This window comes from Microtus oregoni, unplaced genomic scaffold, assembly GCF_018167655.1.
Source record: "Microtus oregoni isolate MIOR12 unplaced genomic scaffold, Mior012 000005F_ref0000423, whole genome shotgun sequence".
NCBI classification, from domain to species: domain Eukaryota; kingdom Metazoa; phylum Chordata; class Mammalia; order Rodentia; family Cricetidae; genus Microtus; species Microtus oregoni.
Genome location: NW_024543064.1, coordinates 20,239,651 through 20,263,945, shown reverse-complemented (window position 1 = coordinate 20,263,945; position 24,295 = coordinate 20,239,651). Strand labels below are relative to the sequence as shown.

General features: G+C 43.4%; 1 protein-coding gene across 1 annotated transcript in view; it reads right to left on the bottom strand.

Annotated features, from left to right (window-relative positions):
* Positions 1-1,230: 1,230 nt before the first annotated feature.
* Positions 1,231-24,295, bottom strand: part of Stx12 (syntaxin 12) — a 29,525-nt gene continuing 6,460 nt past the window's right edge. Inside the window, exons 2-9 of the mRNA XM_041652303.1 lie at positions 17,505-17,574; positions 14,652-14,751; positions 10,606-10,743; positions 10,240-10,283; positions 7,524-7,629; positions 5,493-5,565; positions 4,452-4,534; positions 1,231-2,741 (exon numbers count right to left, since the gene is read on the bottom strand). Of these exons, the coding sequence (XP_041508237.1) occupies positions 2,649-2,741; positions 4,452-4,534; positions 5,493-5,565; positions 7,524-7,629; positions 10,240-10,283; positions 10,606-10,743; positions 14,652-14,751; positions 17,505-17,574 (707 nt within the window). The 3' untranslated portion in view covers positions 1,231-2,648. The remainder of the gene's footprint in view (positions 2,742-4,451; positions 4,535-5,492; positions 5,566-7,523; positions 7,630-10,239; positions 10,284-10,605; positions 10,744-14,651; positions 14,752-17,504; positions 17,575-24,295) is intronic.

Sequence of the window (24,295 nt, the reverse complement as noted above, 5' to 3'; positions counted from 1 at the left end):
GAGTGAAGTATTTTATTGTTGCTGTTTGTTTGTTTGTTTTGTTTTGTTTTAAATATTTATTTATTTATTATGTATACAATGTTCTGTGTGTATGCCTGCAGGCCACAAGAGGGCACCAGACCTCATTACAGATGGTTGTGAGCCACCATGTGGTTGCTGGGAATTGAACTCAGGACCTTTGGAAGAGCAGGCAATGCTCTTAACCGCTGAGCCATCTCTCCAGCCCTGTTGCTGTTTGTTTTGAATTTATTTTATCTTTTAATTTTCTTTTGGGTGGGGGACACTGTAAGGGTGACGAGTAGATATGGAGGGAATAGGAAATGAGTGGGTTTGGGGAGGTGTTGTAAAATTCCCAAAGAATCAATAAATAATTACATTTTTTAAAAAAAGACCAGTTGAGAAAACATGGGGCTTATGGGCTAAGCGATGTGTCTAAATACCGTCAGCAAGTTGCTTCAGGTCTTTCCCGCCCCACTCTAGTTTTGGACTTGCAAACAATGGTTCTCTCCCTGGCTACACACAGTACACATGTGGAGCTTTAACAGATTCCTGTGTCTAGGAAATATACCAAACTAATGAAAACGGAATCTCTGGTAGGGAGACCACAGCTTCGCCACCCTTCAACCATGGTGCCTCCAGAGATCATCAGGCACAAAGCAGGATTCTAGGAACAGGTTTATTAGAGCTTCTTGACAACTGCCACAAACTCTAGAGCAAGTTCCTATTTGTTCCCATGGCTATCATGATAACCATCACTCAGTAGATGACACGGTATTATGGAATTACAGCCACTTCCTTCATTGTTTCCAATAGTTTGCCACAAGAGATCTCCTTTTTTATTTCTTGGACTGTCACAAACGATGTATCTAAGACCAGATTTGAGAACAGGGGCTTCTCTGCAGCTGCCATGTGGGTCACTGGTTATGAAGACAGCAGTCTTCTCTTCCTCTCCCTCTCTTTCTTAAACACAGAGCCTGATCTCAAACCTTCTAGGTACCCCAGCCTGGCCTTGAACTCACAACTTTCCTGTCTTGTCCCCTCACGTTCTTGAATTAGAAGTATGTGCAAACCATAGTTTGCTCTCTGTCCTGGTTTTCAAAGAAAGGCAGCAATGCCTGTTCCACTGCCGAGCCAATCCTTACCTGTTCTCCAGTCTCCATGCTGGGCTGCGTTCTCATGGCAGCACGTTACCTACATCATTAGGACGTTAACTCAAAAAATAACTACAAAAGCTTTTAAATGTTTATTTGTATGAAGTAGGCGGGATGGTGCAAAAGTGCAAAGAAACTTACGCATTTGGGCCCTTATTTCCCTACCAATCACATTAGTGTAGAACAAGATTAAGTAACATTAAGAGGAATAGAAGAAATGAACATAAATATACCAACAGTAGCCAAGTCCTCCAATGCACTGAAGGATGAGCTGACGTTTTCGGCCTCGATTCACATTTATCTGAACACCTAAACCAATTACACTCTCTCTACTGTTCTAGGCCTGTGAAAAAGGGCAGTGGACAACATTTATATTACAAGACAGCAACCTTTTATTAAAACTGTTTTTGTCTAAAACTATGCAGAGTTTGTTCTCTTGTTCATAAATTAGGCTAAGTCTAACATAACTAAACCAGTATTATTTACAAAAATGAACCTTTTCTTTGCTTTATCAGTAGGTTCACAGACCTAAGTTTTAAACCCCACTTCAGTCTGAATTTTAAAATCTTGCCATCAAAGCCAGGTAACCCTTACCAGGCTTGGGTCAGCCTCTGACAGCAGCATTTATCACTAACCGGAATGTAAGCCACAAGTGAACGACAGGACAGAGTCATTCCAAACAATTCCCATCGGCTGCCAAAATCATGCTGTGCCTAATTCTCCCTTTCTGTGCAAACAGGCGGAAGAGGGCCCGACTGCTTATAACAGTGTTAATGAAACGAATCTTTTTACAACTGGAGTGGGTGACTTAGTGTGCGGGAATGGACTCTGTAAATGACACCAGCAGACAATGAAGTCAATTTAACTTAAACCCAGACTTTCATCCGCGCCCTGACAATGGGCCCACTCTGACAGACAGGCTCTTTCCATTTCATCTGCAGTCACAGGTGCAGGGTTCTTATTCCCCAGTTACACATAGTGCCAAAATCTTGCAAAACAGAGATCAGATCCCCCCAGAAACTCAAATCAAAATGTTAAATAAAAATTGCTGGCATATTGTACAGTTTCTCAGATCTCAATAGGCTGGCTCCAGAAAAAAATTTATCTCAAGATGCTCATAAAAAGGTAAAGTTTGTATATGTACAAAAAAAAAAAACCAATATTATAAGACTGTAGTGTCACCTGTCAAAAAGAACATCCACAATGGAACTGTCAATAAACACTTGGGATACAGGGCAATCAAAATACAAGAGAAAGGAAACTACACATAGTTAATTCCTTATCTGAGAAATCAATAGGATGTATGCATAAATTGATAAATACTGTCTCCATGGGTCACTAATTCCAAGGACTAGTTAGTAGTTAGTTTCTAGCTAAATTATCACAGGACACTCTGGTTCACGCTCTCTTCTGTGGTCAGTTTGTTCTGGCAAGATTCCCTCGAGCACTTGCTCTTGAAAACAACTCAGCAGGAGAAGGCTCTGAGGCAAGCACACCTCACTTAGAAGCAAACCAGATAACCACTCCCAAGACTGTAAGAATTACTGACAGGACAAGCGCGAGGATACACATCTTCTTGCGAGATTTTTTCTGAGGAAAGAAATATTTAAAGACACTCATGAAACAAGTAAAAATTTTTATACCTAAGATTCCAAGAGTGCATCATAATCTGCCTCCTTGAATTCATAATAACATTTTCCTATTTCCCTGCTAGGACTGAACCCAGGTCCTTGTACACACTAGGTATGTATGTGCTCTACTACCGAGCCACATCCCCAGCCTATAATTAACTCTTACCATGCAAAAATATGCAAACATCTTCCAAACCCCAAGCCATCAGTTCTCAACAATAAGTACAAGTTAAATTGTTAGCATACACAATTTCGCAGAGGAGCTACACCTCTGTTCTCGGTGTCATTGCTGATCTGCCTTGTCTCACACTGGCTAGCTTGCTCCTAGATCCCCCTCTACCGTCCATGGCTGGAATTACAAGGGTCTGAGGATTTGAAAGTCAGGACCACTGAGCCTTCTTCCTAGGCCCTGAGTATTATAGTAACTATTTTACACCTAGCACAAATAGGATGTTCACTATAAAACATACAGGCAGTAGAAAAAAAGATTTTTTTCTTTAGATAAGACTGTTAACATGATTCTATTTCTTTCTGTTCTCTGGTGTTTTATTTGTTTTTGAGATAGGGTCTTATTATGTAGGCTTGGCTGGCTGGAGCTGTCTCTACAGGCTATGTTAGCTTAATCTACAGAGATCTACTGCCTTTGCCTCTTGATGCTGGGTTAAAGGCTTGTGTTCCTTCTGGTCGCTCATCCATGCACACTGTTGGTTTGTTATATGTTTGTTATAACTGGATCATACTGTACATTTGAAGCTTTTCTCATTTAACATTTAGCACAAACTCTCCTTTTCTGCTATAACCTCACTAACCTCTCTTAATTCCCACATAACACAACACTGAGTAGAAGTGATTACTCAATTACTGCTGTAAACTAAAGTTATCGCTTTTCAAGGAAATATTATTACAAAACACAACTTCCTCAAGCATATTAACAGATAAAATGCAGCTGCCCCAGAATAGCCCAGGAATACAGAAATGACTAAAATGCAAACTACTTTTAAAGAGCCATGTAACACCAGATGAGAGAGAATAAGGACTTCCTTTTCTATAACTAAAACCTGAGTTGCAGACTCCAAGAAAGAGCAGGGTGCAGTGTCACATGACTTTAACCCCAGCACTTGGGAAGCTGAAGCAGGAGGATCTCTGCAAGTTCCAGGCCAGTCAGGACTACACAGTGAGACCCTAACTCATAAAACAAGCAAGCAAACAAAAAACCCAAAATGATTCATGAAGTCCTAAAGACAGAAGAATCCCCTTCATGGTTAAGCCTGTTTACAAGGAGCTGCCACAGTTGATTCTAAGCCGTCCATGTTCGGAGCCAGCAGTCAGCGTAAGGTGTCTCTGAAGCTCCACTTTCCCTGTAGCTCTTACTCCCCCAACAACAGCCCAGATGTTTACGATGTAAGATTAGCATCATGCTAGATTTAGGCATCAAGCTAACTCATGAGACTAATTTTGCATTCACACAACTTCTGTATAAGTTATTCAAGCTTTGATAGTGTTGGTACAAAGATAAATACTAAAAATGGGACTGGGGCTACAAATTATGACTGCCTGCCTCCAGCTTAAACCCAGGCAAAGGGCTGCAACTGCCTGCAGTGTGTCAACACAGCCTAGTTGTTCACTGAGTCTACAGTACAGAGGGGCTTTCTTGGGTGTTGACTTTTACCTGATAATAAGCAGCTCTTTGCAGCTGATCAGTGGCTCTTTCCACATGCACCTCTGAGCTTTCCACATTGGCTTCTATGCTATCTGTAAAAAATACAGTGCACATTTCAGCACATTCAGAAATTTCAATACTGCAAACAAAACAATGCCCTTCTTTTTTTAAAATGTATGCAGGTGTTTTATCTGCATGTATGCCTGTGTGCTGTGTGCATGTCTGGAGCCTGGAAGAGGGCCTGAACCCCTTAGAACTGAACTTGCAGATGAGCGTGAGCTGCTGTGTAGGTGCTGGGCACAAACCTGAGTCCTCTGGAAGAGCAGCTACTGTTCTTAGCTACTGCACTATCTTTCCAGCCCCTCGGAACAGATTTGATGCCAAGATCTTAATTTCACTACTACCACCCAATCATGAAATTAAAATTTACTTCTTTTCATTTAATTTTCTGAGATAGGCTCTCATGTAGCCTAAGCTGGCCTCAACAGTCTCAGCAATATGCCACGCAGCTGGCGCTGGCCTTGAAGTCCTGACCCTCCACCTGAGTGCTGAGGTTACAGGTAACTTGATAAGAGAACATCCCCATTCTTCATAAATACTAAAATATTTAATAGCAAGAGGTTACTAAGAATGCGATTCACCTATACAGGGTTTAACCTGTCTCGAAAACCCCCCAAAAAAAAAAGTTTTTAAAAATTACTAACCCTGCTGGGCAGTGGTGGTACACACCTTTAATCCCATCACTCGGGAGGCAGAGGCAGGCAGATCTTTGTGAGTTTGAGGCCAGCCTGCTCTACAAAGTGAGTTCCAGGACAGGCTCCAAAGTTACAGAGAAACTCTGCCTCAAAAGTTGCTAACCCCACAATCCTGCAAGAGTTTGGAGCTAAAAGCTGGGGTGCTGACAGATCTTTGACCTATACAGTTAACTCTATAAGAAAATGAATTCAGTAACCTTAAAAAAGAGAGAGATTACTAAATTTAAGTCCATAGGTGACCCACCTTATTGACCTTTGTACTCACCCAAGGTTAGAGGGATTAATTAGTACGTACCAATCAGGTCACCTTGGTCATGGATCATCATGGCTAAATCTTTAAATATCTGATTGACGTCCAAAATGTCAGCCTAAGGAAGATAAGAAAAATTAACTCACATTAAGCAACATGCTAGAAGATTTCTTTTCTTCCCTAAAGATTAACGTATCAATGTGTTTACAGCTTTCCCACTAACAGAAAACTCTATTGCTGCTTAATACTGTAGAACAGATGGCATGAGACCCACCCGTCAAGCAATATTATTGCACACGTTACCTGAGAACTAGTAAGATCCTACACTGGATCAAACCTAAACTGGAGTGCTGAAGTGGACACAATCTCAGTGTGACAGCTCTACATGGAGCACGCCAATGTCATGACCACTAGGACTTTTGACTAGAGAACTCCAATGGCTTCTATAGGACTGCTGCCTGGGAACAAGTGGAAGACAAACAGTCCAGGAGCTGGTTTCCCCCAGGGCTGACGCTGGGTCTATGTGAGGAACTACAGGATGTCATTTAGATGGTGGCGAACAGCTGCTAGGGTGACAGGATGACAGGCTTTGCAGGCCTGCTGTTCTGACTGAGAGTCTAATGGCAAGTCAGCTTGGTGGTCTACACTGCACACTTTCCCTGGCTGTGCTGGAAATAAGATTCTCCACAGTCAGGTTTTTGCTTATTCACAGGTAATACGCCATGGCCTGCCACACGTCAGGCAGAAGAGCAATGGATTAGCCTGTTAAGGGTATGCTAACTGCGGTGGTTTGAATAAGCACTGCCCCAGCTGGTGGACTATCTGGGAAGGATTAGAAGGTGTTTCACTGGGGGATGACCTTTGAAGTTTCAAAAGTCCACACCAGGCCCGCTCTCTCCTTGCCTTCAACTCGTGGATCAGATAAAAGCGCTCAGCTACTGTCACAACTCCATGCCTCCCTGCCTATCACCATGCTCCCGCCATGATGCTTATCAACTCACCATTTGACACTGTAAGCAAGCGCCAATTAAATGCTTTCTTTTAGGGCCTGGAGAGAAGGATCAGCAATAAAGAACACTTGTTGCTCCTGCAGAGGACCCAGGTTCAGTTCCCAGCACACACATGGCAGCTCACAACCACCCAGAACTCTAATCCTGGGGATCTGACCTCTTCTTCTGATCCCTAAGAGCACTCATAAACATAAAAGGTAAACTAAATTTTAAAAATTTAAAAGTTTAAACCACATCTCCTAATCCTTCCTACACATTCCAACAACACCACTCCTTAGGAGCATACCTTTAACAGCATTTAAGAAAAATGTTTTTATATGTTGCCTTGTTCATGATGGAGTTCAAGGAGCCAAGAACAATCTACAGAACTCTCCTCAACACCACATCAAAAATGGCTCCAACTGTGACCCACTGAAGTGACAAGAGCTATACTTGGAACTGGAATTCTTTCTTTCTTTCTTTCTTTCTTTCTTTCCTCTCTCCCTTCCTCCCTCCCTCCCTCCCTCCCTCCTTCCTTCCCCGCACTGGTGTTTTGCCTGCATGCATGTCTGTATGAGGGTGTCAGGTACACTGGAACTGGAGTTACAAACAGTTGTAAGCTGCCATGTAGGTGCTGGGAATTGAATTTGGGTCCTCTGGAAAAACGATCAGTGTTCATAGCCACTGAGCCATCTCTTCAGCCTCAGAATTGGACTTCATAATGTAAAAAAACAGAGCAAGAGCTTTGGCCCGCCTTTCTGTTGGGCCGTTCAGACCACGGGAAGGAGTGTCCCACAGAACCCTGGTTAACTGAAAGACTGCTGCAGAGACGGGGAAAGTTCCAGGAAGTAACACAGTATTGTCTGCCTTGCTGTTTTCTATGCATGTGTCTTTCCTGGAGACCATGCATGAAGTGAAGTTTGAGGAAGCATTGAGTGCTCCTGAGAGCCCAGGCCAGCAGCACACAGCAGTAGTTCAATTTTGATAATATAAAGTACACAAAGACTCAATCCAGCCCTTTTCATACTAATCCAGCAAAAAATCTCCAAACATCTGCAGATGCCCAAGCCAAACAAAAGCCACTTACCTCCAGCTGCCGAATCGCCGTCTCCCTCTCTTTAATAAGTTCCAGGTCTTGTTCAGTGATAGCTGCCTCATCCTCCTGGCTCTGCATCTGGTTCCACTCCTCATGGCTACAGAGAGACAAGTACTCCAGTTGGTTCCTTCTCTCTAAGGTACGAGGAGACATAACTACATCTCTGCTGACAGCAGGACCTAGACAGACATTACCCAGGAGCCAACTCTTCTGCTAGCAATGCAAAATCTCTGAGGGCCATATTTCCTCTCCAGAGACAAGGATGCGATACAAAAGAAAATAAAATTGCCACAGAATTATGGAGGACAGGCCTCCTTGCCTTTCTCACTTAGGGGCATTTTTTGCAGTCTTGCTAGGACTTACTAGACGAGGGAAGTATCCAGGGGTTTAAACTCGAGGTGGACTGACCTAGCTCTCCAGGGCACACCCAGAACACAAGCTGAGTCCAGGGGCAGTAAATGAATGGAGGAAAAGTGGAGGACAGTAGACTCCGCCATCAAACAGGGTTTCAGCAACTCACCTGTGAGGAGCACATCTGGCAGGAAGTTCCTTGAGACTCTTTTAGGACAGACTACTTCACAGAAAACCAAACTAAAGGCTAATGGAAATGTTTGCAACTTGATTTTTTCAAGTACTTAGAAGAAAAGTATGCTACTTATTAAAAATTACTTGGAAAATTCAATATTATATAGCTTCTGACTCTTTAAAAAGTATCATTATGGTCTGGAGAGATGACTCAGTGGTTAAGAGCACTGGCTGCTCTTCCAGAGGACATAGGTTCAATTCCCAGCACTCACATGGCAGCTCACAAATGTCTGTAAAGGTAACTACACTTCCAAGAGATCCAACATTCTCATACACAATACATACAGACAAAACACCAAGGCACATAAAATAAAAATAAATTTTAAAAAATCATCACATGTATGGCTGGGTGTGGTGGTACATGCCTTTAATTCCAGAACTCAGGAAGTAGAGACAGGAGGATCTCCTTGATTTAAGGGCCAGCCTGGTTTGCAAAGCAAGCTTCAGGCCAGTCAGGGCTACACAGTAACCTGTCCCCAAAAATCGGGAGGATTACATAGACTCAATATGTAGACCATAGTCTTGAACCCAGAGACCTGCCTGTCTTGGTCTCCCCAGGGGCATGTGCCACCATGCCCAGTACATTTGTTTTAATTTGTGCCCGCACATGCATGTACAAGCCAGTGGAGGTCAGGGGACAATCTCTAGGACTCAGTTCTTTCCTTCTACCATGTGACATCCAGGCTGCCAGCCTTGGCAACATGTGCATTTGCCCACTGAGCCATCTTTCTAGCCCTTGTGCATTATTTCAACAATATGGATAAATCATACTTCACCTATATAATATATAAAGCCTGTTCTTCACCCACAGTGTAGTGGGAGAGATTAATACATATATGACAAGCCACTTCAGTTCCAAATTAACGGATATGGTCTGCATAGTGAGTTCCTATGTAATCCTTTTCCCTATTTTTGGAGACAGATCACTATATAGCCCTGGCTAGCCTAAAGCTTACTTCAGGTACCATGCCCAAGGAGGCCAGGAGAGGGCAAGAGTTCTCCTGGCACTGATGGTTGCAAAGAGTTGTGAGCCACGGTGTAGGTTCTAGGAATTGAACCCCAGTGTTCTGGAAGACAGCCAGTGCTCTTAACTGCTCAGCTATCTCTGCAGCTCCAATATCCAGCTGTTTTTTACTTTACTTTTTTTGTCTGCATGTATGTATGTATACCATGTGTGTACATGCTGGTAGCTAGAAGATAGCACTGGATCCCCTGGAACTGGACTACAGACAGTTGCCAGCCTCTATATGAGTACTGGGAACTAAACCCTTGTCCTCTGTTCTTAACCACTGAGTGGTCTCTCTAACTCTATTTACTCATTTACTCCCCTGAGTGTCAAGCGCTGTAGTGTAGGCTATCCTCCAACTCTCTTGATCCTCCTGCCTCATCCCTAAAGTGCTGGGGTTATAGGAATGCATTACTCTGCCTGGCTCAACTCCCTGGCCTTTTTTTTTTTTTAAAGATTTGTTTATTTATTTATTTATACAGTATCCTGCCTGTAGGCCAGAAGAGGGCACCAGATCTCATTAGAGGTAGTTGTGAGCTACCACGTGGTTGCTGGGAATTGAACTCTGGACCTCTAGAAGAGCAGCCAGTGCTCTTAACTGCTGAGCCATCTCTCTGGCCCCTCCCTGACCTTTTTAACTTTTTAATTTAATTTTATTTTATTTTGAGACAGGGTCTCACTGTGTAGTCCTAGCTGTCTTGGAACTCACCCTGTAGACCAGGCTGGCCTCAAACTCACAGAGATCCGCCTGCCTCTGCCTCCCAAGTGCTGGGATTAAAGGAGTTGTGCACCACTATGCGCAGCTCTGATTTTTTAAAAAGTGAAAACAGTCACAAAGAGGCTGGAGAGAGATGGCTCAACTGTCAAGAGCACTGGTTGCATGTGTTGAGGACCAGGCTTGACTCAACACCTACATGGTAGCTCACAACCATCTGAAACTCCAGTTCCAAGGGATCCGAAGCTCTCTTCTGGCCTCTATAGTTACCAGGCATTCACAAGGTGCATAAAATTACATGTAAGCGATAGCTCCATAAACATAAAAAAATGATAATAATAATAGGTAAAAGGTGTGGACTGGCAGTAACTACCCAGCAGGCTGAATGAATGACTCTTTACCTGTCAAATGAGACGAGCTGCTCTTCTCTTTGCCTGTCTTCTGCCTAGAAAGCAGAGGGCATTATTGCTGCTGTTATCCAAAACCATGCCAGAGACACAAAACACGGGGAGCCTTAGCTATAGGACCAAAGAGTGACATCCCTCCACTCTAACAGCATCTATAAGATGACACAGGACTCTGAAAATCTGTCGGGTCTTGAGTGGGAAATGGATGCATGCAAGTCTGCCTCAGTGCAGACCCAAGGACAAAGCATTCTGCTGGTGACTCTCATTTGGTACAGAGTGAACAGGGCCAGTGGTTGGAAAGGAAGAACACCTGGGGGAGACTCTGGGCTTGCAACGGCCTTCTCTTGGGAATGAACTCACAGAAAGACGAGATCCAGCTCTTGCTCTGGCGATACTTTCTTTCTCCTTCTCAGACACCCTTCTCTGCACGGCCTGGAAATTGTTCAAGGCCGACGAGAAGTCATTCATGAGACGCTCCTTTTGAAGTCTCTGCTGGCGCTGAAGAAATCAAGCAAGAACTTTAAATTTCAAACAAGCTTGGAATCACTTGGTTTTAATACCCATTAAAAGCGCAATTATACAGCTAAGAGATTTCAAAGTATAAAAATTATTACAAAATAGGCTCTTCCTTAAGTTAGTAAACTTGCTCCTTCCTAACCCAAATCCCGGGTTAACCCTATGGACTGGGTCAAAGCACACTGATGAACCTGAGAACAAGGTGTCGTTGATCTCATAACCCAAAAGGAACTGCAGTTTGGAATACTTGTTGCCTGGAGAATCTAAATGCAAAGTAAAGGCCTTTGCGCTCAGACTGGACTAAAGGGACTATTTTTTGTGAAACTCTACTCCTTTATACTGAGTTACAAGCTTTCCTGGAAACCATCGCTATTTTCTTTTACAGCTTTTCTTTTTGAGTTTCAAATTTTTCAAGAACTTGGGGCTGGAGAGATGGCTCAGTGGTTAAGAGCATTGCCTGCTCTTTCAAAGGTCCTGAGTTCAATTACCGGCAACCACATGGTGGCTCACAACTATCTGTAATGAGGTCTGGTGCCCTCCTCTGGCCTGCAGACATACATGCAGACAGAATATTGTATACATAATAAATAAATAAATATTTAAAAAAATTTTTTTCAAGAACTTAAAAACTACCTCATTTACCCTCAGGCGACCTTCACTAAGCGTACTCATATCTCTCAAAATGTACAAATAAAGAGGCCTGCGCTGGGCCAGACCTGGACAGGGAACAGCGTCCCAGTCTTCCCCCACGGTACAAGGACACAGAAAGTTATGGCAGTGACATGGTGCTGGGGTTAAAGGTGTGCACCCGCGAGCCTGACTTAAATATTGTATTTTTAAAATAGCTTATTTTCCCACATCATAATGGTAGAAAATAGCAAAACTTAAAAAAAAAAAAAGGTAGTTTGGTAGGATCCAAAGCTGTATAAATAAGAGAGGCTAAGACTGGAAAAGCAGGAAAGACTAACTAGCCAGTTCCAAATGTCAACCAAGTACATTCAGAAGTCACCTCTAAGGAACAGAGCAATGGCAACTGAGCAGGGAACACAACCTATTAACTTGGAGAAATTAGACTGTGATGGCAGCTGGAATAGGAAGTAAAAAAACTTACTGCAACAATCTAGGTTTAATGGGTAGGAGGATATAATGGCAGTAATTGGATCACAAAGAGGAATTTAAGAAACATTATGACTTAGTATCTAGAGATGGAGGAAGAGGGGTAAAATCAAGAATGACTCAGATTTCAGACCTGAGAAAGCGGTGGCAACACTTGAAAGCAAGTTTAGGTGAGGATTTTTTCTTCTTTCTGGGATTTTAATCTTTGCATTAAAAACAGTATAACCAGCACAGTTGCCCACGCCTTTAACCCCAGCACTTGGGAGGCAGAGGCAGGTGAATCTCTGTGAGTGCAAGGCCAGTCTGGTCTACAAAGTGAGTTCCAGGTCAACTAGAGTTACATAGTGAGACTTTGTCTCAAACAAACAAACAAACAAACAAGTGTCCCACCCCATCCCCAAAATTCTGTGGGCTGTAATCCCAGTACTCAGGAGGCAAAGATGAGAAGACTGCTGTAAGAAGGGACGGAATATCACCCCCAACCTTACCACCTAAAATTACTGAAGCCAGGGATGATAATACATGCCTTTGATCCCAGCACTCAGGAGGAAAAGGCAAGAGGATCTCTGTGAGTTCAAGGCCAGCCTGGTCTATACAATGAGTTTCCCAGGACACCAGGACTACACAGAGAGACCAATAAACAAACAAATAAATAAAAACTCACTGGGTCAAACACAGGGCCTTATACATACCAAGCAACCACCCTAGCACTAAGTTACCCTCAGTGCCAAAACACTATTTTTAAGATATATCATAAATACCTTCTGCTTTACTATACTCTTTATAATTATAATTATTACATACATTTTATGAACTTGTTTTTAGTACATTTTATGTAAACATTCGTTTCACTGTTGCCAGTTTTAAATCACTATAAATAAAGCTAAAGTAAGTCCCATTATAATGGTAATTTATACTTGATTCTAAAACAGACACATCTTTTTCCCCTTCAGAATTTTTTTCCCTTAGGGATTAGATCAAAAGGTACATTTTTTTTTCTTCCTGTGCTACGGATAGAACCAAAGACCGTGCACATGCCAGCTAAGTGCTCTACCACTGAGCTATATGCACCCAGTCCTTGCATGTAAACTATTTCTATGATGACAGGTAGAGCCAATCAACTCATCTCCTAGGTTTGAATGAGGAATTCAGAAGACCACTATCACCACACTTTACAGGGAGGAAGTATATTCAAGAGGAGATGCCAAGGGTTGGAGATATAGCTCAGTGGTTGATCAGGTATCTAGTATTCGCAAGGCTCTGGATTCCATTCCCAGTACCACAAATAAGTTGGAGACAACAAAAGAGGTATTGTCAACAACAGCTGGCAATACAATCAAATGCCTGAAGGCTTTGGAACTAAATTTGGGGAACTATCTGGGTGCCACAATTACAAAAGGCAGTACTGAAGTCTGTAAGTGAGGCTCCTGAGGAAGAACGAATGGGGTGAAGAAATCAGAGTCAACAGCAGAACTTTGGAGTGTGCCAGCTTCAAGGATGAAACAGTGAAGAAGGCTGAAATCATCTTGGGCACCATTAGAGCTGGGGGACAGAACTAAAGAGTATGATGGAAGAGCAGATTTCAGAAGAGACAGGGTGAGTGAGAGGAACAGAGAAAACAAAAAAGCCAGGTGCTCTTAGAAGCCAGCAATAGGAAGGCAGAGATGAAGGATTGCCACAAATTCTAGAGCAAACGGGCTACATAGTGAAATACTGACTTGGAAGAAGGGAGCTCAAAAACAAAAAACAAAACAAAACAAACAAACAAACCCAAACCAGGAGCCGGCCACTGATAGAAAGCGGGTGTATGGGTTAGCATATAGGGCACTGGGGAAAAGATGAGTGATGGGGCCGAGCCAGAGTAGATATGGAAAAGACAAAGAGAAGTCAGCACAACACGAGAGAAACAGAATTGTATTTCACTGAGGAGAGCATGTTTGCAGCGCTATTTTGTATTCTTAATGATTCAGGCTAATGGAAGGGAGTAACAGCATTCATAATCCAAAAATATATTTGTCTTTGGCTTTGTCTTTGGAACACATTAGCTGAAGTTTTTGGTAGCAGACCTAACTTTCTATTTATACTTTTCTGGAGTACTTATAATACTCCGCCTGCACTAGGCCTTTAGACTCCTTTTGCACACACTAAGGACATGCTGAATGCCAGGCACCCTGCTACACCTCATACATACATTATTGCCACAAGAGTCATGCTGCCTCTGTGTACAGGTAGTGTAGTAACTTTGATGGTCATTGTTACACAACCTATAATTACTTGGAAAGAGTCTCAATGAGGGATTGTTTGCACTGGGTTGGCTGTCAGCATGTCTAGGGGAGACTGCCTTAATTAATTAAATCAATTAGTGCAGGAGGATCCAGCCACTGTAGGCAGCACCATTCCCTAGGCAGGAGATCATGAACTGTGTAATAGCGGTGAAACGGAGCTGAGCGCAGCATGCAGAAAAGAACAAGCACGCATGCACTCATTTCTCTCTCCTCTGACCGTGGATGAGATGCGGCTAGTTGCTTCAGGCTACCTTGATTTTCCCATAATAATAGACTGTAAGCTGGAATAGTGAACTTAAAAAAAAAAAAAAGCCTCCTCTAGGCTGCTTTTTGTTGTAGTATTTTATCACGACAACAGAAAAGAAACTATGGCATGTGGTAAGGAAATCACGGTTCAAAACAAAAGCCCTTCTAGCTTTTGTTCCACACACTACTACTCTATCAGAGCAAAGTCCTTTTCTATCAACAAACAAAACAGAAAATACCAACCTGCTCTGACGCAGACAAGGGTAGGGGCAAGGACCCTAATTCCTTCAGCAACTCATTTGTCTCCTTGGCGAGCTGATTTGTGGAGTGCTGCAGCTGTTGCCTGAGAGAGAAAAGACAGGAGTCAGGGCGCCATGGCTTCCTCAGAGCTCTGTCTACTACTATTCCTTTACGCTCGGGGGCTCCCAGTGCAAGGAGCGAAGGGCCATTCAAACAGGTGCTTCAATGCCTGTGCTCACAAACCCACTTCAAGGCCTTCCCCATTACTGAAGCAGTTCCACTGAGCAGAAAGATGCTTAATGATACCTGCTTCAATGATACCTGGAGGAAGCACAGATAAGGAATCTCAGCGTTTGGGAAGAAAAGTGTGAGAGTATTCTGATACAAACATAGGAGTAATCACTACCTACACCCAAACCTAACGGCTTTAACACACTGAGCTCACTTAAAATCCCCACTGATTTCCCAGGAGCTCTGCATTGTCAGTACCTACACAGTCCACGGACTAGGGCTACCGGTTAGATGAAACATGTACCTAGAAAAAAAATTCCAAAGATCTATTTCCAAGCTCTTGCTTAAAAGCTGATTCTTTTGCAGATTTATCCTTAGATTCCCTACCTTGTTATGCCTGACTTTCTAGCTCGTCCCTCCAAAACATAGCCCTATGCCATTTAGAGCACTTGCCTCTTGTGTAAGATACTGGGCTCAATCTCTAGCACCATAAAAAGTAACAACCAAAATCCACCCAGAGAGAAGCTGGGTGCTGGGCACAGTGGCCTTCACCACTAGTCCCCGCTCCTCTGAGGCTGGTATAGGAGGAACATTTGAGTCCAACAGTTTGAGGCCAGCCTCTGCATAGTGGGATGGGTGGATGGAAGGAAGCAAAAAGAAATTCAAGAGGGAAGAACATGAAATGTAAAAGTGATACTATGGAAATAAAAAATAGATAAATAAAAAGTTCTTCCCTATGAAGGTTTTATGAGGTGACAGAGAAGCCACATGCTATAGTCTAAACTCATGTTGAAATCCTAGCCCCCAAGTGATGTTATTAGGAGATAGGACTAGAAAGGGATGAGCTTGTATGGGCCTTTCGTGAACGGATTAATGCCTCCTATGCCTCCTACGAGGCACCAGAGAACTGCCGGCCTTACCGCTTCCACCAAGTGAGGACATAATGAGAAAGCATCAGTTGCCTAGCACAGGGCATACTCATTTAATCCCAGCACTCAGGTGGCAGAGGCAGGTATATATCTCCAGGACACTAGCCTGACCTACACAGTAAGTTCCTGATCTACACAGGACAGCTGGGGGTATAGTGAGACCATTTCAAAAGGATAACAAACACTAAATGTTATCTGTGAAAAAGAGGGCCCTCATTAGACACCATATCTGCCAGAGTCTTGATCTTCAACCCCTCAGCCTGGAGAACTATGTGAGAAACAAATTTTGCTTGTTTATGAACTACTTTGTCTATGATCTACTGCTGTAGCAGCCTTACTGACTAGGCCAGCACATCATCTTTTTCACTGCAGACAACTAGGATAAGAAAACAAGAGAGACAACAGGAGTCCATCAGAAGCCAGACTGTCCCAGAAACGCCAGCGTATGCAGACATGTCACCTCTCCCTAGAATAGCATCCTGTGATAGCAGTCACTCACTCCCTCACTTGACAACACTGAGAGGAAACAAACAAGGCTGCTCAGCAGACTTTAAAGAATCTGGTGCTGCGCTCCTTTAATCCCAGCACTAAGGAGGCAAAGGGAGGCAGATCTCTGTTGAGTTTGAGACTAGTCTGAGATCTTGTCTTGGGGGGAGTGCGAGGGGCATGTATGCATCTGTGTGTATATATACCTGTACCCACATGCACATATATACATATATATACACACACACACATGCACACACACACATATACAAGAATACTAGAACTTTAAAAAAAATGACATTTTATTTGTTGTGTGTGTGTGTGTGTGTGCGCGCGCGCGCGCGCGCACATGTGCATGTGGGTACAGGTGTGCCAAGATGCATGTGGGACACGCTGACATTAGAAAACAACTTTCCAGAGTTAAAGAGTTCTCCTTCCACTATGTAAGTAACAATCAAACTCAGATCCGCGGCTTGACGGCAAGCTCTTTTCTTTACCTGCTGAACCATCCTGTTGGCCCTAAAGAATGAAGTTTTACTTTATTATTTTATGTAAATGGGTGACTTGCCTGCATGTATACCTCTGCACTACACGCAAGCAGTGCCCACAGAGGCCAGAAAACAGAGCTGGATCCTGTGGAAATGAAGCTATAGACAGTTGTGAGCCACAATGTCAGTGCTGGGAATTGAACCGTGTCCTCTGGAAGAGCAACCAGTGCTCTTAATCACAGAGCCATCTCTCCAGCCCCAAGACTAGAAGCAAACATAAAGTCAAGAAAAATGCGATTTTTAAAAACATTCAGTTCCCCCACCAGACCATTTCTTTTCTCTTGCACGGTTTCTCGCCATCACTGAGAATGAACTTTTTTCATTTAGAGCTGGAAATCACCTAGACTAAATCGTCAGGAGTCTTGTGTCAACAGAGGGTCATCAACACAGGGACACGATATGGCTCCTTGAAACAACTGAAGAGTGGAAGAGTTCCTTCTCTAACTCCCTAAATAACTCTGCGAACCTGACCAAGGGAAGAAAAGATGCAGTTCAAGGCAGGAGAAATCTGGATCCATTAATAAACTTTGGTCCCCTCTCCCAGATTCAGCTATTACCACCTGACCCACTGCCTCCTGTTCCGACCTCACAGACCTGAAGTGGGCAGACACTATGTCCTCAAAGGCCAGCACAAAACTCAGGCTTGTTGGGAAGCTACTCACAAATTTTCCTGGAGCTTGCTTGAGTCTTGCTTAGTTCCAAGTTGGCTCATCAAATTCTTTATCTGAGCAGCTAGAAAGAAGGGAGGAAATTTATTTTAAAAAATAAACACATTCATCATGAGCATCCTACTTCTCAGGGCACTCGTCGCTCCATAGCCCACATGCATGCAACTAACAGGAACCAGGCTAATACCAGAATCCTGACAGACACGATCCTCCAGAGTGCTTCCCAGGAGCAACCTTCTCCTCCTGCGTATGACGCTAAGCAGAGGTGGTTTGGTTTGTTGTCTCCAAAGAACTGATCAATTCTTCTCAATGTCCCATGACACTAAATGTTCAACCCCCTTAGAACTGGGAAAGCAGTGGATTGGAAGTGCATGTACCAAAGCCCGGGGTTCCATCCCAGTAGCACAAGAAAGAGAAGGAAACACTCACTACCTCTGAAAGAGCCTCAGAGCTACAGCAATCTGCAACGTCTTCTGACTTGTTTTTTTTGAGACAGTCTCAACCTTCAGCTTAGGCTGGCCGCAAGCTTCCTATCTTCCTGCCTTAACAGCCTATGAGTCAGACTCCTGATGATTTTGTCTAGTTGGATTTCCAACCATAAATAAAGAAAAATGATTTGCAGTGATCCAAAGGGATCATGAGGGAGAGAATACATGCTCTGGTGGGAGGACTCCTGATTCTTTTTTTTTTTTTCAAAAATCACATTTTTCTTGACATTCCAAGTGTGAGTCACTACAGCATCCTGCAACAAGCAATTTTAATCCATGGGGCTGGGGATGCAGTTTACTTGGTAGGGAGCTTGTCTAGCTTGTATGAAGTCCTGGGTTCAATCCTCAGCACTGCATTTAAAAAAAAAAAAAAAAAACAAGCCAAGAGTGGTGCATGACTTTAAGTTCAGAGGTACCCAAGGGTATGTAGGAAGTTCAAACACAGTCTGGAATACATCAGATTCTGGCTCAAAAACAACAACAATGAAAATGTATCTAACAATATAAACTAGCTTTTAAGAAAAAACAGAAAATGTGTCTTTCTTGACAATGAACGTTTATTTTAGCAGCAGGTGAACACTTATTAAGTTCTTCTAGTGTCAATACTTGATCAAGTTGTGTACACACCCTCTAACTTCTATAGCAATGGTGTGAAATAGATATACAAGGCAGGCAATACACATATCTTATCTGTGCACACACAGTAAGTGACACAGTAAATTATTCAATCCCAGGCACATAGACTCCAATGGAGGGCATTCTTTCCTAGATGGCATCACAGTCAAATACACAGTTTTGCTCAGCCCCTTCCTTTTTCTAGGTATCTGGTAGCCTGGGAATGCTCATGTTTTAATCCTCCACATCCAATCTCCTGGCCTGGCCCAGGCCTAGCAAGAGGGCCTGTGTCAGTACTGGTCTGCAGAAACCTTACTGTTCTGTCCCTCACTAGTCTCTGCAAGAGACAGAGCCCTTGATTTCTTCTTGCCTTGCTTTCTATTTTCTTTCTTTGGTTGTCACGGAAGGTCGGGGAAGATTTACTAAGTTGGAGGATAGCTGCATGTTGTGTGTGTATGTGTAGTGTGTGTGTGTGTCTGTCTGTCTCCTTGGGAACCCAGGACCTTGCACATGCTGACTCATGCTATCTAAAGAACAGAACTTATTAACTGACTACTCTTGTTGGTTCACGTGAAGTAGTGTTTACAACTAATTTTGTTTGGTTGGTTTTTCAAGACAGGGTTTCTCTGGTAGCTCTGGCTATCCTGGAATTCACTCTGTAGACCAGGCTGCCTTGAACTCGAGATTCACCTGCCTCTGCCTCCTAAATGCCAGGATTAAAGGCATGCACCACCACACCAGCTGGTGTTTACAATTGATTGATCACAGATGCCTGGGACGGAACTCACGCAGATTAATAGAAATGGGTGAATTTAAAATATAAGAATTATCCAGAAATAATGCTTAAGCTATTGACCTAACAGTATTGCAAATAATATGGTTTCTGAGTGATTATTTCAGGTCCAGGCGGCTGGGAAGGAACGAGCACCCTCCGCCAACAAACGCTCAAAAGTAGACTACCACTGACTTGTTCATCCAGAGGACAGCACCTGCTCCACACTGTCCTATACCCCAGACGGCACTTACTTCAGGAAGTTTAAGTTCTCAAGGGTGGATAAAAAAACACACATCAGGAGGGGAGATTCCTACCAAAACAAATAAATTCAAGTGAAGGGGAAGGAGTAGGCAAGGGGAAGTCACTCACACCTGCTGGCCGGATAAGCAGACAATGACCACAGATCTAAAAAAAATGCAAGAGGAAGCAAGACGCCTCTGGAGAGGAGGTATTCCAGGCAAAGAGAGTAACTAGGGCAAAGTCCTCAAAACAAGAGCCAGTGGTATGGTATGGCCAGAGCTGAGTGAGCAAGAGATAAAAGTGTTCACCAAAGAGGTAGTGGGAAGCCAGGTTATGGAGGACCTTGTGCAATTATGATGAGATTTTAATTAAATGGCAAGCCCCCAATGGGTTATAAACAGCATGCCGTAACCAGAATTCAAATGCAGGGCTGGTTCCGATGGCTGTATGCTTTGAGTCACACAGTGTGGCTCTCAAAGAGCTGACTCCTAAAGGAAATAGAATGCAGTCACACAGGGTTGGTCTGGATTTTCTAGGGTTCCACTTTGTCCTACCCTGCTTATCTGACAGTGCCCTAACCTAACTGCAGATAGGCTGGTGTCCTTGCTCTAACCTGCTCCCCTCCCCAGTGCCCTCCCATTTCCGGGACTATGCCTCTGTACTCACTGGAGACCAGCAGAGTACGAGGCCCTTGGTGGGTACAAGGATACTGGCTGAGTCGGTCACTTCCCTTCAACTTTATGGCATTCACATTAAGGTGGAAGATGTGAATTAAGGACTCAGGACTAAGGAGACGTGGCCATTAACCAGACGTGCAGAACTTGGCATGGTGCTTTGTTCTGCTGGGCCCCTTTCTCACCACTTCAGGTTATATCCAGATTTAACTAATTTTTATTAAATACTTACTATGTGTGTAGAGTTTCACTTTTTCTCATTAAATCTTGTAGTTTGCTCTACTTAGCCAAGACTGGCTTCCATACATAACTGAGGACAACCTTGAACTTCTGATCTTCCTGTCTCCACGTGGAGTGCTGGGGTCCTCACGGGCATGGGCCACCATGCCCAAGTTTTCGTGTTGCCAGAGATTAAACCTGAGGATCTGCGCTTATGGGGCAAGTACTGTGCCAGCTGAGTCACACCCTCAACCCTCCCATTAGACATTGCTACTACTGACGACTAAATGATCACCAAAGTCAGCAACAGTGGAACAGCTTTAGTCCCAGAAGGACAGTGGGTAACCATAGGGTTTGTCTGCAACCCAAATATGTGGCTCAGAGATGGTCTACCTGTGCTTTGCTTATTCGAGACAGAGTTTCTCTGTGTAACCTTGGCTGTCCTAGAACTCACTCTGTAGACCAGGTTAGCCTTGAACTCCGAGACCCACCTGCCTCAGCCTTCCAAGTGCGGGGATTAAAGGTGTGTGAAACCACCCAGCCCTGTGACTTTCTCAGTCTTGACAAATGCAAGGTACAAGCTGGGCATATTGGCACAAGCTTAATCTCAGGAGGCAGAGGCAGGCGGACCTCTGTGTGTTCAAGGTGAGCCTGGTCTACAGAGTGAGTTCAGGCCAGCCAGGGTCACACAATCAAGACTCTGTCTCAGAAAAACAAATAATTAAATAAAACTAAACAAAAAGTGGAGCAGCTGAGCACGGCTGTGAGCCAGCACTCAGAGGGTGGGGAGGAGCTGAACTTCAAGGCCAATCTGGACTACGGAGTGAGATTTTCTGTTTAGAAAGCGAGCCAATGCCGGACAGAGGTGCTACACACCCTTAATCCTAGCAGGGCTGGGAACTTGGGAGTCACTTGCTTACTAAGCACCAGAATGAATGTAAGCCTTCGTTGGCTCTGTATTTCTGAACACTAAGATACCTTCCTACAAGTTTCCATCCAGACGCATCAGATGTCCTAAAATCCAAACCATGATGGTGACAAGGTCTTCCACTTCCCAGACCAGGCAGAGTTGTTCTTGCAGACTGCCCTCTGAGCACAGCATGAGGAACTGTGACTAGTGACCACTGGTCCACACAGTTGACACCCAAGAGCTGCAGCCCTCCCAAAACTTAAAGCACAAAACAGGAATGTTTACACATACATTTATTTTCATTTGAGTGTGCCTAAAATATCAAAATGATACTTTTTTTTTTTTTTTGGTTTTTCGAGACAGGGTTTCTCTGTGGCTTTGGAGCCTGTCCTGGAACTAGCTCTTGTAGACCAGGCTGGTCTCGAACTCACAGAGATCCGCCTGCCTCTGCCTCCCGAGTGCTGGGATTAAAGGCGTGCGCCACCATCGCCCAGCCAAAATGATACATTTTCAAAGTATTTTTAATCAAAATGAGTTCAATCTAAAAGAATCCTTTGTCCATTTGGTTAACATGAACAATCCTTTTCTTTGAAAACTTTAAAAAATTTTTTTATGTAAATGGGTATTTCACCTGCAGGTATGTCTGCACATCACTTGTGTGCTTGGTGCCTGAGGATGCCAGAAGAGGGCATCAGTCTCCTGGAACTGAAGTCCAGGGTCAGCCACCATGTGAGCTGTGGGAATTGAGCCCACGTCCTCTAGAAGGGCAGCAAGTGCTCTTAACCCTTGAGCTAACTCTCGAGACATGAGCACTCCTTTTCTAAGAACTCTAGCAAATGAAAGTTTTGTTTTGGGGGGAGGTGGGGTGAGCAGAATGGTGTGGGAGTGTGTGGGTCAGAGGACAACCTTGGGTTGTCATTCCTCAGGGGCCACAAACCTTGGCTGGCCTTTGACCTCAAAGGCTCCATCTGCCTCGGTCTCCCTGGCACTTGAAGTAGCACATCTGGGTTCTGGAGACCAAACAGAGACGCTGAAATAAGCTAGCTCTTTACCCCTCTGTGACATGTTACTTCTAGGAATGCGGTTTAGTGGTCGGATGCTTACCTGCCATGAACTTGTATAGCCTTGAGCTCAGTCCCCAGAACATGAAGTAGGTAGACATTTATAACATTTATAATATGATTTTGCATGTGTAGACTGGCCGGGAGTGAGCCAAGGGTCTCACTGGCTGGGCATGTGCTCTACCACTGAGCTACACGCCCAGCCTTTGTTAAAATACTATGGATAAGGGTTGGATTGATGGCTCAGTAGGATATAGCATTTGCTGCTCTTCAGAGGACCCAGGCTCAGTTCTCAGCACCTACATGGCAACTCACAGCTGTCTGTAACTCCAGTTATAGGCACTCAGTACCCTGCCCTTCTTGGTCTCTTTAGGCACCAGGCGTGCACATAGCACGCACACATACAGACAAATGCTCATACACGTAAAATAAATAAATAAAAAATACTTTAGATAAAGACAATTAGTACCTCCTATGAAATGTTACCTAATACTAAAAACTATGTTTATGCCAAATGTAAAGGCAAACCCTTCTGTTTTGTGTAAACATTTTATAATTTTATAACAACGCCCAGGTCTAGCATGGTAACACAAGTCTGTCATCACAACACTTGGGACACAAAGCAGAAGGATCAGTTAAAGGTCAATCTCAGATATCTATACAGTTTTTAGGGAAAAAGAAACCACTAAACCTTAACCTCTCCTATCTCTGACTTCTCATTTTTAAAAGTGTGCCCTGGCAAAAATTCTTTAAGAAACAAGGGCTGGAGAGATGGCTCAGAGGTTAAGAGCACTGACTGCTCTTCCAGAAGACCCGGGTTCAACTCCCAGGACCCACATGGCAGCTCAGACCTGTCTGCAACTCCGGGGTCTAACATCCTCACACAAAATATACATTCAGACAAAACAATGATACGAATAATAACTAATTTTAAAAAAAGAAACAAAAAAAGAAATACGAAGTAAATCAATTTACTGTATATTATCGCTAACATCAACACCAAGAATTATTCTAATTTGAATACTCCTGATGTATTTTTTAGCAGATATCAGCAGAATCTAAATGTCCCCATGAACCACAATCCAAATCTATTTAATCATATTGAAAGCAACTTCCCATCACAGATGGGACAAAATTCTTCTTATTTGAGACAATCTAATGTTCTAAATCAATATACTAAAAAATATTCAGCTGTTAAAGACTAGGCTCACAACCAAAAAATAAAAAAAAAATTCATAAGATGGAGAGATGACTCAGTTAAGTTAAGGGCATTTGTTTTGGGTTTGTTTTTTTTGTTTTTGTTTTTCAAAACAGGGTTTCTCTATAGCTTTTGGGGCCTGTCCTGGAACTTATTCTGTAGACCATGCTGGCCTCAAACTCACAGAGATCCACCTGCCTCTGCCTCCCAAGTGCTGGGATAAAAAGTGTAAGCCATCACTGCAGGGCACATCTGTTGCTCTTGCAGAGGACCTGGATTAAATTCCTAGCACACATGTAAGCTTATAACTATCTGTAACTCCGATTCCAGGGGACCCTGACTCCCCTCTTCTAACCTATGAGTCATACACACAGGTGAACACTCATAAATAAACATATTCAATGAAAAAAAACATTACTTATACTACAACATAAAACAAGGCCAGGTGTGATGTCACATGTGTTTAATCCCAGCACTCAAGAGGCAGAGGCAGGCAGAACTCTATCCAGACCACCCAAGATACATAGTGAAATCCTGTTTCATTTTTAAAAATAAATAAATAGAAAATAAAACAAAAGAAATCCACCAACTCAAAACCTATGAAA